General features: G+C 32.1%; 2 protein-coding genes across 2 annotated transcripts; both read right to left on the minus strand.

Moving 5' to 3' along the window:
- Positions 1 to 2,667: 2,667 nt before the first annotated feature.
- LOC124362658 (transmembrane protein 199) lies at positions 2,668 to 4,733 on the minus strand. Its single transcript, XM_046817352.1, has 2 exons — positions 4,343 to 4,733; positions 2,668 to 3,131 (listed from the first exon to the last, which is right to left on the minus strand). The coding sequence occupies exons 1-2, from the start codon at positions 4,731 to 4,733 to the stop codon at positions 2,890 to 2,892; spliced, it is 633 nt and encodes a 210-aa protein (XP_046673308.1). The 3' UTR covers positions 2,668 to 2,889.
- A 12-nt stretch (positions 4,734 to 4,745) lies between these two features.
- LOC124362659 (biogenesis of lysosome-related organelles complex 1 subunit 5) lies at positions 4,746 to 14,543 on the minus strand. Its single transcript, XM_046817353.1, has 4 exons — positions 14,336 to 14,543; positions 10,022 to 10,104; positions 7,740 to 7,928; positions 4,746 to 4,934 (listed from the first exon to the last, which is right to left on the minus strand). Exons 1-4 carry the CDS (start codon positions 14,352 to 14,354, stop codon positions 4,746 to 4,748), a joined length of 480 nt encoding a protein of 159 aa, XP_046673309.1. The 5' UTR covers positions 14,355 to 14,543.
- Between the last annotated feature and the right edge of the window lie 851 nt (positions 14,544 to 15,394).

Genomic DNA, 15,394 nt, shown 5'->3' on the forward strand with positions numbered 1-15,394 from the left:
AACAAGTCACCACAGAAATAAGACCAAATTTTCACCAATTTAGAGAGTAGAGCGACAAGTCTGTTGTAGGATCAGTTATTTTTATTTAGTTTACAAATAACATGCACTAACACCTACAAGATAGTTGTATTTCCATAATGTATACAGATTATACCATCCTGCTGCTGTATGAGAAACCAGAAGATAGGCTAGTAATGACGACTGTCTAAATTATAGTAGAGAATTTATAGCATGACCGGTGACTTCGAGATGCGCCGTAGGCAAAGACGGAACTAAAGTGGTGGGGGGTGGAGCGGCTCAGTCTCTTGCCGTATTTAGCCTTGTGAACTTCGGTCTCCAGTCTTCTATACATGCCGCCCAAAAAACATTCGCTTGTGCCAATTCACAAGTTGTAATACAATTTGTGAATTAATTGCGTTGTGCTCATAACGTTTTAAGTAAAGAGTTTGAGATGGATCATAATGTAAAAAGTAAAATTGGAGGTAGAAAGGTTATACACGGCCAAGCAATAGAAGTGCTTCCCATTTTATGAAACGGGAAGCAGAAACCAACACACTTCTAAATTTGAAGAAAGTTCAACAGCGTGTCGTAGAGGCAACTGGAATTTCTAAAAGTACGCTGAGACGAATTTTGAAGGAGGAAAAAAATAAGTCCAATTGGCAATTCTTTTAGTACGCCCAACAAAGTAAGAAAACGCAAACATACTAAACTTAATCTGGACAATCTAGATTTGGGTGTAGTTCGAAGAACAATAAATAATTTTCATTGACAACGGGGTTTTGTTATGTTAACTATTGCGTGTGGATCGTTGGCGTTATTGTTATTTTAAGTATACATCATTAAATTAACTTGATACAAGTTAGTAGATAAAACTGAGTTTTTTCTTATTCTACTGTGTATATTGACAAATTAGTTTAACCAGTTTTATATTAATTTTTAATTTAGCAGCTAGGCTATGTCAGTTGAAAATTTTGTAGTGTATAATTGTATTTACTATCGTAAATCCTGAAGCTTACACGGTTAGTATATGATAAATTGAATTTTAATGGCTAACAAAGCGTAACAATTACAATTCTGAACTGTTGTCGTCGTTGGAGATCAAGAATAATATAAATTCCTACCCTTTCCCAATTTATGAGAACCCTTTCTTACCACCAGGTACCTCTACTGCGAACTCATTAAGAAGGGTGAGCTATGAATTTCGGCAGAACATAGTCATTGTTAAGATCACGTACATCCGGTCCCAATATTTCCAAGATTTCCTGTATTGAATTCCCCATCATAAAAGTCCGTCGCCGTAACTTCAAAAGAGTCTAGAAATGTTCAAATATTCTCAAGGTCTCCTATATTAAATTGCTCATCATAAAAGACCACCGTGGTAAGAACATAAGGGTCTAGAAATATTGGCAAACACTACAATATTCGGCTCCCGCCACCACTATGAGCCGGGAGCCGAAAACTCTCAGTAGGGTTAGTAGCACCGTACTCACTCCCCTACTTTAGATTGTGCCCCCACGCGCTCAACTCCTCCACTCCTCACGCGCATCCCACCGGTCATGCTATAACTTCCCTAGAGTACCTTTACACAACATTTTAATTCTGACATGGAAATGACCTGGAAGTAAATCTATCAAGAACTGGCCAGGTAGCATTTGGAAGAAGAGCTACATAGTTTCCTGTCATTCCAGAAATCGATATGGAATGAAAGCCAAATTTCTGGGCATTACAATTGATCAAGATATTATATGAACTTTGCATATTAACAAACAGTAAAAAAATCTAGTCTAATAAAATAAATTTAATCACTCAGTAACAAAAAAAGAGCATACTTTGCCTTCTTTCAGTCTCATCTTAAATATTGCATGTGTGGGATAGACATACAATGATAGTACATTTATTGTAAAAACTCCTGTAAGGATTTTGGCTAATTTTTGGAGTGCTGTAGAAAAGCTTTCATGAACATAATATTCACAGTATTTCACTCTACATCCAAGAAGCTATAATATATATTGATGGTCATATTCAGACGAATATATATATATATATATATATATATATATATATATATACATATCAGCATAATAAATCGTGTATTAGTCTCTAAAACCTGCCAACTCACCATCTGAGGATTAATAAGAAAAAAATTGGCAAGAAATTCATACGATGACTTAAACTACAACAAAGACTGGAAAATGAGGACAGCACTGAATTACAGGCTCACTGCTTATTTTTTGTACTATCTTGAGGAATTCAGAAAACTCTATAAATATAACAGTTAAATTACACTTAAATTTTTGTATGTTAAAAATATATGTATTTAATATGGTATTCCACTTCTGCTAATACAATGTGTCACTGTAATACATAAAAATGATATTTATTTCATTTGAGTAAAAATTAAATAGGTTAATTGTAATTTTAAGCATTTGACAGCAACATAAAAAAATTTTTAATTCCTTCATCAAATTTAATTTTTATGGCAATTTAAGTTAACTTAGTGTTGCAGCATGCTGAAATGCAAGTAGACCCTACGAGATATAACAACTACACTAATATATAGTAATCTTCATCCTGCCCTAGAGTTTGTCTTTAGGTCTAAATCTCTTAACTGGCATTGATAATAGATTCACACACACAAGTGCTAAACCAGGAAAAATAAATAATCCATTTGAATCTATAATTCGTTTTATTATTTACATTATTACTTTTTAACATACCTAAGTACCAACAAGTAAGCTCACCAAGTCATGTGCTAACTTACACTTAAAAAACTGTTTTTTTAGCAAAAGATATAAAATTACAGGAACCACAATTCCTTTGCATGTTAACTAGTTATTTGTAAAGCGAACTATTGAAATACACAAAAGAACTGATCTGGCAGGACAGATGTCAATCTTGGTGCGACTTTCGCGACGGGGGAGCGGGAAAGACATCCTCTGCTAGCTGCTTGGCCAAGAAGTATATTTCTGCTAGGGCGATGATGAGAGCACACATGACTCCAAGCAAGAGCCGGAACCCAAAATCCAGGTCACCAACGATAAGTTCTACTCCGATGAAACCAAAAGCAAACCCTGCACCGACTGACACAACAAACTGTAGCACAGCAATCATTTGCCTATTGATCTCTTTCACTGTAACAGAAATATACACGTGTAAGCTCTAAATATTCCACATTACAAGAGATCTCATAAAATGAACTAACATTATAATGTTATATTTAAAATTTTGCTTTTACAGATTCTTTGATCTAGTTTTAATCATTATAAAAATTACATTAATATGCAAATACATATAGTTACGATTTATTACAAGTATCTTATCTGTAACTAAGTGCCAGAGACAACCATTTTACTGCTCTACATACACATGTCATGGCACTGAGATGGCTAAAATATTACTAAAACTTCTACATTACTCTGTTAATAATATAGAAGGAAAAAAATTCCTCTCAATGGTAAGTTTACTTATCAAATTGACAACTTCAATGTATAATCATTGTATCAATATTTAATTCTTCAATAAGTTTTCCAAATATTTAGGAAAATACGTACAAGGGAGTACAAAGAACTGGAATAGTTTTTTAAAAGACTTATCACGTTACATTAAGGGTCACGTGAATAATATTCACGTTGCAACATATGTCGGACTGAGTTCGTCCTTAGACCGGAACAGCTGAGAAAGTGATGTTGGACTGAGTTTGCCTATGGACCCCAAAAGTTAATAATATTTTGTAAAGTGTGTACAAAATTACAATGAGGATACCAGGTTTTTTTTATGTTTGAGGTTGCAAAACATTACTCTGTTTGCATGGTTATACTCGCTGTTGTTAGTTTTAATAACAGCGGAACCGGATAAGAATGCACCTATTAGTTGCATCCGGGTACTGTCATATTTACTTATTATCCAATGAAAACATTGAGGAGTGGTTGAATGCAGTCCACATTACCAGATTATAGACGAGGATATTACTGATATGGTTAACATCAACAAAATGAAGAAGACAGATGATATCGTTCCTAATATTTTTCAAAATGGCAAAAACAGTTCATAGGCCATGACAAAGTGTTTTTCAGTATTTTTGCTAACTTTATGATGAAGACTTTTTGGGCATGTACAAATTGTGTTTATGATTTGTATTCTATGTAAAAGACAGTAATACAATAGTTTATTATATAAATAAAACATTTTTATTTATCATCGTTGATATTTTGTAAATTAAGATAATATATTGCAATCTCTGTATTATCCTAATTTTTCCGTATCTGAGATAGTTCTGGTGATGTTTAGCTCGTTTGATCGGATTTCTAAAGTAATAAAAAATATACATACATATAATTGTTACCTTGTGAGGCTATAGATTCATCCGGATATCTGGACCGTATTGTATCGACATTCCTGGTCATGTTTTGATAGTCCCGTTCTTGCTGCTCCAGCTTGAGCCGTTGTATTCTTGCCTCCAGTTCTGGACTGCGTGGGATCACTGGAGGTTCTGGAAGCTCAATCTTACACTTCTCCAGCCACTCATGCAGAGGAATATCTAACTCTACGTTCTCTCTGACCCATCGAACTTCACTCACTGTCAGTTTTAACACATCTTTACTTTCCTTTAACTTCTTCCATAAACTATCTGAGATTTTTTCTTTTGTTATTGCTTTTATCTTTCTTTTCAAAATGCCAACCTCGTGTCGAGGCACACAAATAAAGATTTCTGGTTCTTCAATGGAACCAAGCATCTTGAATAATTATTATTCTATCCTGGAAATGGGTGTATCGTCAAGGTGTAACTTTTTCTTCAAATCACTGTAGAATTCAGATAATTCTTCCTCCTTCTCATTAAAAGTGTGATCTACATTGGAATATTTCACTTTCATTTCAGATTGGAACCTCTCCCAGTCACCTTCTCGAATTTCTCTTTTTAATTCCAAATTTGCATCCTGCAAAATTAATATCGGTTAAGACACTATAACCACAGTAACTCAACTGTTTTTAAAATCTCATGTAACATATTTGCCATTCAACAATACATATTATAGAGAGAGAACTATCCTAAGTAATTAAAGAAACTAAACAATCTGTTTCCCTAAAAAGGAACAGTTAAACTTTTATACAAGATATTGTTATTTTACTTTGTCAATTGTAAAGAGCAAAAACTTGCCCAATTTCATGATTCTTATTTTTGTATTCAAATTTTTATTGTAAATCCTATATTGTTGTTTTTTTTTACTATAGGTTGTTAATTTCACCTGACAATGCCTTTTAACAAGTACAGACCGTAGCACCGTGCTTGGCGCGTAGGGAGGGAAGCGAGCGAGAGACTCAGACTTCTCCCCCTACATTTCCCCTCCCGTGCCGTCGCGGTAAGACGTATGTACAGTCCACTCTGTTCTTTGCCCGTTCCAAACTCCTTATAGTCAAGCTTATGCATGAATTCTGACAACTGCGATAATTTAATATAATTTGACGTTATACTGTTGTTTACTCCACATACTATTAGATACGGGGATTTACAGCCATAATTCTAGAAATAGTTTCAATTACATAAAAGGTTTTTTTTTTAGCCTACCGGTTTTCATTAGCAAACCCTTGTAATTATTTAAAGTTTTAACCATGTATTTTACAGCACATTTAATGATTTTAAATTTATTTAAATGTGATTAAATGTGATATTTAAAAACAATAAAACATCAAACAAAAACTTATAAAAGTGTAAATTAAGCGTTTTACTTAATCGCTTACATTTACAGTTATTTATGTGATACAATAATAAAATCATACCATGTAATGTAATCGCCCAGCTCTTCGATTCCGGACATATTTCCATCTGCGGCATTGCTGTCCTCAGATTCCAGGAAGTCGTCTTCTTCACTTGAATCCTCACCAAGATTGATAACGAAAGAATTCGATAACATTTTCAATTGGTCCTTGATTCCCTATAAATTCTAATTCCTTTTGCTTTACATGTTCACATATTTTTTTCCATGTATCAACCGTTATAGACTCAAACTTATCATTTTACCAATTTTATGACTTCATCCATTTTAAAACGTACATTGTGAGCACCAACCCAATTTTTTACTTCAGCCCAGATACATTCGATGGCATTTAGTTCTGGATGATAAGGAGGTAGTCTAAGGACTACATGTCCTTTTTCACACCTAAAAGCTCGTCAATAACAAATATCTTTTGTAGGCTGGTTTGTTAGCTTTTATAATCTCATAAAGTTCCTTTAACATAGTGTGTGAATATGGAATATTTTTTTTTCAAGTAACCATGCTTGCATATCACATTTCCTTGAATTTGAAGTAGGACTTTTGTCAATTTCCACGTTGTGATAGGAAGCGTTGTCAATTATTAGAACGCTCCTAGGCGGTAAGTTTGGAATTAATTTTTCTGTCACCATTTTATACAATTTTTCATGATTCATATTATCATGGTAGTCTCCTTTTTTGTGATTTGCCTGCCGCAAAACTAAGCAGTCTTTTATAAAACCCATCTCACCCCCGGCATGTAAAAATATCAGGCGGTTTCCTTTGCTTAACGGGACAGCTAAACCCCGCTGTGGAATCATCCGACCAGCCTTTTTTGGAGACGTGTGTTGAATCAATATATGATTCATCTGTATAAATAATTGCACGTTCCTCAGCTCTGTATTGAGAAATCTCTTTCAAAAACACAAATCTTTTGTAAGAAATATCTTGAGTCTCCATTAATATCTTTTTGTTTGTTTTGCTTTTCCTCCACTTGTAGCCCATTCGTCGCAAGATGCGGCTTACACTGCTTTTAGATCCTGTAAAATTAATTTCTGAGCGCATTTTTTTTCTTGTATACCTTTTAAAGTAGGAAGTTGTTTTTCAATGAGGTAAAAATTATCCACAATACGCCTGACAACACCCAAATTAAAGTCGTCTAACCCCCGTCACTCTTTTAGGTAAGATTCTATTTTTATTTGGCGTTTCGAAAGATGTGCCAGATTCTTCTGAAACTCCAGTGGCAGCACTTACTCTCGCATTAACTTTCTTAACGTCAATCAAAAAACCGGTCAGCATCGGCTTCGGCTTTCATAAATTTTGCTACATTAGGCACTATTTCTCGAGTTTAGCTCTTTTTAACCTTATTCACTAATTTTGAACTAAATAGTTCGTTGCCTTGATCAGCCATCACTAATTGCTAAAATAATACAAACGTACTGTCGCACATAAACAAAACAATCACAATTGTCAGATACTACTAAACAGAACGAGCATCAGAAGACTGAACGAAACGAATGCGACCTGTGACTGTACTGCACCACGTGGCCCGGGCAAAGAGGGGGATATGCTTCTCTGCGCATGCGTCAGCCGCACGCCATCCACCAAGCGGCTATCTATAATATTCCAGATCAACCAGCTTAAACTGCTTAAGGCAAGCAATGCCTTCATTTACACTGTCACAGCACCACTAGCCTATGTATATAAAACACATCCATCATAAAGTCGTGGAGGAGTGAGCTCAGTTAATCAAAATGAGTGTTTGATAAACACATATTTAATTGCAACAACTTAATTGTTTGAGCTCATTTTCAGGATATAGTAGTAATTTTTCACCCCCATTACATAGTTAGGTGTTCTTGGGTATTGCAACGTTTGGGTTGTAATTGCAGATACAGAATAATAAATAAAACTGTAATGGCCAGTAAAATTAGTGTACAATTTGAATTACATGAATATCATAAAACTAAAATAAGACTCATGTCTACTTACAATGTTGTATTTTTGTTCTTCATTCAATATGGTTTCACAACTGGACAGAGCAGCTGAGAGTTTTGTTTGACAACCAGATAGATCAGTCTCACTCAAAGTCTTCACTTTATCAATCTGAGAGTCTCGTATCTCTGTTACATACTCTAACACTTCAAACAATTTTGTTATCTCACGATCACTTCGCTTTACCTGAAAAAATTTTTTTTAACAACAATTAACAAAGAAAAAACAATAAAGTAACAATAATAGAATCAAGAAACTCTACAGCTGAATTAAAGTTCAGGTTCGATCATAGACGTATCCAGGGGGGTTTTGGGGGTTGAGAAATACAGACCTCACCTCCTGCGCTTCAGGCAAGAGAGACAACGAGCAGTGAACATCTACAGTCTTAACGCAATTCTCATTGCTTTCGTTGTTGGTGCTAGTAGTTTATTAGTAACTTGTGTTATTAATGAATACCGATAGCGATAGTACTAAAACAATAAAATAAAAGTACAAAACCTCTAGATTGCTGAATTTATCATTTAAAAATATTATAATTCTTAAAGGTGATTAAATTTTACTCAATGTTACTGTTATGCTTCTCTGATATTGTTTCAACCAAAATTGTGTAAGACGTATAAAAACTTAGATGCTTATCAAACATTTTTTATAGTTGACTTAACTATGAAAATAAAATAATGAACTTTCAACCCTTTGGTGGTGAATTTATGATATATGTGAGCTTATGGAATAATCCAGTTAATTTATTTTATAACATATTTTAATCAAATTTTCACCAAAACTGTAAGTTCGCAATCAAAGTAAGTAAATATCGTGGCCATTTAAATAATATCTAACTTGAAGTTCGTAACTTTTTAATGTTTAATTTTACACACTATAACATGTTTCGTTTACATCAATTTCAGAAATAAAATATAGATAATAATAACAAACTAGTATTGGTGATAATTTTCTAGGTTGCCAACAACAATGAAACTCCTGGCATGGTCAAATTGCACTATTAGCAATCAGTTTTACATTCAAACTTCTTTAATTTATAATAACTATTAATTTCTGGTGGGCCATTAATATATAAAATAGAAGTCTCTTAAAGTTCTTATCTGTTAATTTCTAATTTTTATATTAAAAAACTTTGGCTATAAAAAATTATTGATTTGTCTGTCAACATTTCTTTCATTGGATACTTTATTCTAATGTTTCATGTTGTTTTTAAATACTTTTAATACAAAACATTATTAGTTTTATTTTTTCAGGTTCACCATTCTTGCTTCTAAGAAACTGCTAAATAACAGGCTAATTTACTATGTAAAAGGTTTAACAAAAATGTTGCCTATACTGTGCCTCCCCAATCAGATTTCAGGTTGACGTCTGTAATAGTTGATCTAAAACTCTAACCTAAAAGAATGTCTAATATAGCAATAGTCTTTGTTATCATGCGTATGATGACATTAAAATCTCAAAAAAACCAAAACAGGTTTATTTTCTGTTGATTTATTCATGTACGCTCATTAATTATTACATTAGATATTAACCGCTCACTATAACATGTTTCTGTCAAACTTTGTTTTTTAAAAATTCAAAATTATACAACCAAAGTAACCTTTTCTTTGTAAACAATATTTAACTTTAAAGTTCATATTTTGCATGTCTATATTTGTTCATTGCCAAGCGTCATCCGCATATATGCGCAATGCACACAATGGATGTCAACTGCTCAGCGATGGTAAACAATTTTTCATGCTTTGTTATGACATCATTACTTTATTGCAATATTGCACTTTCACTCACTTATTCTATACACTATTCTAACCAGGAATTTCCAGTAGATTTTTGCCTTTTCTCAGGTTATGGCTCCCACAACTTGTGGCTTTGTTTTGTGCTTTTGGTACCTGATATTCTCATACAATGTTTGCATGTGCAAGTACCATTATCATTTTATAAGTGTACTTGAATCCATCTCAACAGTTATTCCAAAAATTCATATAAGTCATAATAAATTTATTTAAAGATTTTGTTGCGATTAAATTAGTAAACATTTTTTATTTGGTCTTTGCTTTTAAAGTAACATTGTAAACTTAAATACTATTACATCACAGAATACTGATTTGGAAGCTCTATTTCAGAGTCCTATCATTTTTACACGTTGTGAAAAATAGTAACCAGATGTATGTTTCAGGGATGTCTTATACTAAGTTCACTATATACTTTTATGGACTGAAAATCAAATATACATAAAAAATACGACATTAACTAGTATATGTAAAAATAGACTACTATACCTCAAACTCCTCTTGGAAGTACAAAATCTCACCATTTAAAAATGGCCTGTGATCAAACAATCTATTCCAAATCTCTCCACAATCTGAAAAGTATAAAAATGGCTTTTAGCTTTAATAGAAAGTAAATATAATTGAGGACAATCTTTTAAAGCTTCCAACTACTGGGTGTATTACCCCAGCCTTGTTTGATATCTAATAATACTTGGTTTAGAACCTTTAAATCCTGCATTCATCAGAAAACAAAAATTTATAAAAATTACAAAGTAAAAATAGCAGGATTTTTTTGGAAATTTGCCATCGTTCAGTGATACAAAAAATCATATTCATTGATTTTATTGATATATTGATCTTCTGAATCACTGAATGATGGCAAATGTCCGGATAATTCCTGTTTCCTTCGCTGTTTTAACCTTCACAAAAAAAAAAAAACTTCACCATAGAGGAATAAACTATGGATAAAATTATGAAACATGAGAGAGTAAAGAAAATTAAAAAAATAACCCTCAAATGCAGTTGATAGACCTAGGCTAATTTGCCCGTTCTTATTTAACAAAATTGTTGATAGCCCTGTTATCTCCTCTCTTATACCTACCCCTCCTTAGTTTGTTATCCCCCTACCAAGAAATCCTAATTACCACCGGTCTTCTAACTTGATGGACTAGCCTATTTGGAATATAACATTTTAAACACGTTAATAATTTTTGTACAATACATGGTTTGTCAGTTTCTAAAACTTACTTGTGGAGATAAATGTATACTATTTTAATTCTTTGAAAACTGGACCAATATATTCATGCTAAGAAAAATATGATGTTCATTTATGAGCTAAGTTTGTCTATAAACCACAGGTAACAGGATAAAAATGATGATTTTCTGACGTTTAAAAAATCCATATCTTAAGTTCCATAAAAGATATTATAAAGTTTTTGGTGTAAAAACGTTTGGAATAGATCCCTATCATAAGAAAAAATTATAAAAATAAACTTACAATACCTGGGCAGAGTAAGATAAGGGGACCTGCTTTTACATAATATTCCTATATCAAATACGAAACTATCTATAAATATAATAATTATCGTGTTTGAAATTAAAATAATTAGTTTTTAATAAAAACAGTGACAATATCATATATAATAAAGGAAGCATGATGATCAATCAAACAATTAGAACAGAAGATATAAAAGTTGCACACTATTTAAATATGTGTTCTTCTGAGAAGAAATGATTAACCATTTTCAAGAAGTCTGGAAGAAGAACCAACTAAAATTGATGTAATTACTAATTTCTCAACCGATCTGAACAAATTTGGTAATTTTTTAGTTTTGCAATAAATAGTTATTTTTGTAATTATTACGTGGGATTAACAGTTTTTGGGATATCAAAGTTTGAAAATTTGTAATGCCACCATTTTGAAAATAAAAAAAAACATATGGATAGACACCAAACGAAGCGATATAAGACATATGTTCAGAGAACTTTTTTAATTGTTTTTGTAATTACTATCACAGTCTAAAGTTGTGCCAACCTCTCGCAAAACACCCTGTACATTAATATTATACTATATAACATCAAAATAATGAATGCATACACGTGAACACATGAACAAAATCAATAGTTCTGTTGCAAAATACAATACAAGCTAATACCTTGTAAACAAACAATTGGAATTACAAGCAAACTCTGAAAAAATATAGAAGAAACCCACTAAGTGAACGTCATGATAACAATCCATAGAGTATAAATTTTGTTCAATCTATGTTGCCTAGATACAGTGTGCAAGATTTGATTGTGTTTGGCCGAAAATTATAATTACGCAATAAGAAAAACCAGACGTGCTCCTGGAGTGCATGTCGGCATTACTCTGTCTGTGTACTCGCGGCGTACATTGACATTAATACTAATGCCTCTGGCCATTACTGCTTTATAATAAATGCTGCTTGAAAAAAATCAACAAATATTGTAAGTACACCTAACCATAACTTCATCTTGCAAGAAAAGTAGTTCCACTTTTAATGATCTAAAATTCATTACTTGTCTTTTTCACATCCTAAAACTTTATACTATTTTGTTCAGTAGGACAATAGCAATAAGATGAGATGTGAAAATCTCATTTCCGGTGTTGTTAAAATAAATTTGAAAATAAAACATAGAATTTGAACTATATGAATAAATAGCGTAAAAAACAAACAAGTTTAATAAATACTAAAAACTAGCATAACTAACGTAAACACTGTTTGGTATGTAAGTACTATCTGCTTACGTACCAGTGGTATCTTATGATCACATAAAAATAGCCTTACTTGTATAAAAATAACACACGATTACACAATGAACTCTTCTCTTACTCTGAAAAAAACACTATGACCAATTAAAAAGGAATAAATTAATTTACTAATATTTAAATGCTCATGTAATCCACAAACACGTCAATAAATTAAAAAAAACTAATTGATGGTATTAAAGCAGCACAAGTAATGAACACCATTGTAATCTAAGAGGCAGTGAAGGCTACTGCATTGGACTCTTGTTGATGCTCTACTGAGCTGTTCTGACCACTAAACACTTGGATAAACTATCTGGAGCAGATAATGCTGAAAATTATAGATAACAAGAAGTACAGCATATAAATATAACCACAAATTGACATTTACATTTTAATTATTAAAAAGCAAAGTTATTTGTGGTTTCTATCCCTTAAACAATATATATATTATATTATATATTATTGTTCAGGAGGAAGAGCCTAATATGTTAATAAAGTTGAAATTTTGATTGGCTACTTCAGCCGTTAACCTCACTGATACCCAAAATATATATTTTACATACAATATTTTTTACCATGGAGACATTCTTTTTTGAAATCTATGTATTATAAAACAGAAGTACATAAAGTTTCAGACAAATTGAACAAAAATAATGTTTCTATGGATTTTTCCATAGCACGTCAGCAGATGAATCCGCGTGCTCCGCCAGGAGTGAGTGAACTTCAAACAAAGAGAAATAAAGATTCACTAGCCATCCATAAACTTTATTTGCACAAAGAATACATTATCGAACTTATAATAAATTGTCGAACTTCACGGCCTGAAACATAAACAAGACATGATATATGTATCATTTCATTATACATCATGTTAACTAGGCTACATAAAGCCAGCTGGTCTTTTTCACATGGAAATCGATCAACTATACATAGATGGCCAGTTTTTTCACGTAATTACCTAACGGCAATATACAGTCGGCTGGTATCCAAAGGATTAAGAAATTGTTAAAAATGATTTTAGACTGATGTATGTAGGTAATGTGGATATAGTAAATAAGACACCATCCAAATTCTTATATACTCTTCTAGTGCTAATAAAATAGAACGGCTGATAATATCTATAATTCAGATGTTTTTGTATTCAATAATTATATATTTGAAATTGATTATTTGGTTTAATGATCAGGTAGACTTTAATATGCGGCCTACACTCGTTATTCGGTTGTTTTAACGAATTGTTCGTTGTTTTAATCCGAAGGCATAATTCAATATTACAATTTATTTAACTTAGCATATGAATTCACCTTATTACTTATAGCAGTTTTAATGTAAACAATAAACAGCAAGAAGTAACTAATATTTTAAGACAGAAAATAGTGATGAATATGAGGGAAATATGTGAGATATTTCTCACAAGTGATGCGATTTGTTTAAGTGGCTTTAATATGTACGTTTGGCTCCTGGTAACCCATGGGGAGTATTCTTTCCTCTATTTCACAAAAGCTGTTAGTTATTGCTATCAAGCTCAAGTTATAAATAGTGTAAGGTTTCTTTGAACTGTAAGTCTAGGCCTTAGTTGGTTTTGATGTTTTGTAATGTTAGTGTTAAATTTATGTTTTTAAAATTGTAATTAAATGAGATTCTTCTTGTTACGTAATTTATTATATCTCTTGTGTACTTTTTTCATATCGAAGTTGGATAATATATCGAACAGTTCGATAAAAACAACCGAATAATGAGTGTAGGCCGTGTCTTAACATCTCCCCTAATGATTTGATTGTTTTGGTGGCCGTTTATTATACTGCGGCCTTTAACATTATGAGATCAATAATTTCATTGATACCAAAGTAATTGAATGTACATATTTTGACAGGTACAACTTGGAAGAGATTATGGACATAACTTGACCCCGTTTTGGAAATTGTCTCGTATTTTGACTGAAACCTGAACAGAAAGTTATCTAACATTCTTATGTAGTAGTGAAGAATATAATATACAAATTTAAAGTAATAGGTTCAGAAAAGAGAAGGGTTGTTAGTATTTTAGCTTACCTCTGATAATGTTGTTCATTAGTACAGTTCATGGACAATCTAACTGATCATTTCTCACCTTCTTCTGATTCTTATTTGATTTAATGTCTTTTTGTAGTCTCAAAATGAATAATTAAAAGTTTTACAATTTATATAAAAATTACTATAATATTAAAAGGTTAGGGCGAGCACTAAATATCAGAATTCAGAACGCCAGGATGAGAACAGACGTCCAGTCACATGATAAAGTAATTATTATCTCTGTATTCAGAGGAGTATAATCTGTGACCAGACAAGTTGCAAAGATCTTGCATTCGTGAGATTTTTTAAAACAATATTTTAATTACAATACGTTACAACAAACATTAAGTAAACACTTTTATAGCTAAATTATTACATGACGTTATAAAAAGTTAACAATCTTGATGCACAATAGCATAAATGATTAAATTATGTCGGTTGTTTGTATCAAAACCGGTTAGTGATTGGAGAATCGAATATTATTCGAATACTGAGTATTGCTTGTGTATTCACGTATTCGAAAATTAGTTCGAATACTTTTGAAATGAATACAATTTCTCTGGAGGAATTGAATTCAACCATTCGTTTATTCGGACTAGTGGAATTGAAATAAAATAATATTCAAGAACTGTATTCGACAGAATGTCCCATGGGTAACCCGACAACCTCTCATCATAATAATGAAAAAGTTCATATAAGCATATATGTCCGGAACCGTTTTGTTAGCGAGCTAAGGCTAGCAAAATATTTCGCCCGATTTTTTTTTTTGAAAAGACTGAAATAAAGCGAAACAGCTAATGTTTTAATGGTGCAAAGATAGTTGTTAAATTTATTGGATTTTGTGTAAAATGAACTAGCAAACTGAATAAAATACACCTCAGTAACACTACCCATTTCTAAGATACCAGACAAAATATGCAAAGTTCGGTCCTAAAAACATGCTTTGTTTGGATTTGAAGTTCATTAACTTCATGAAATGGGTAATAAACATGCAAACTTTTTAACCAAAACTGTTAGAGAATTTAATTCCCAAGAGAATATTGTAAAATAGGCAAAAAA

The sequence above is a fragment of the Homalodisca vitripennis genome, chromosome 5 (genome assembly GCF_021130785.1).
Source record: "Homalodisca vitripennis isolate AUS2020 chromosome 5, UT_GWSS_2.1, whole genome shotgun sequence".
Taxonomy (NCBI): Eukaryota; Metazoa; Arthropoda; class Insecta; order Hemiptera; family Cicadellidae; genus Homalodisca; species Homalodisca vitripennis.

Coding starts and splice junctions, on each gene's coding strand:
- LOC124362658 (XM_046817352.1), bottom strand. CDS start 4,733: ATGCTTGGTTCCATTGAAGAACCAGAAATCTTTATTTGTGTGCCTCGA. Junction 3,132..4,342: donor TGAATCTATAGCCTCACAAG/GTAACAATTATA, acceptor TTTCTGTTACAG/TGAAAGAGATCAATAGGCAA.
- LOC124362659 (XM_046817353.1), bottom strand. Junction 7,929..10,021: donor ACTTCCAAGAGGAGTTTGAG/GTATAGTAGTCT, acceptor AAATTTTTTCAG/GTAAAGCGAAGTGATCGTGA. Junction 4,935..7,739: donor AAGAACAAAAATACAACATT/GTAAGTAGACAT, acceptor TTAATTTTGCAG/GATGCAAATTTGGAATTAAA.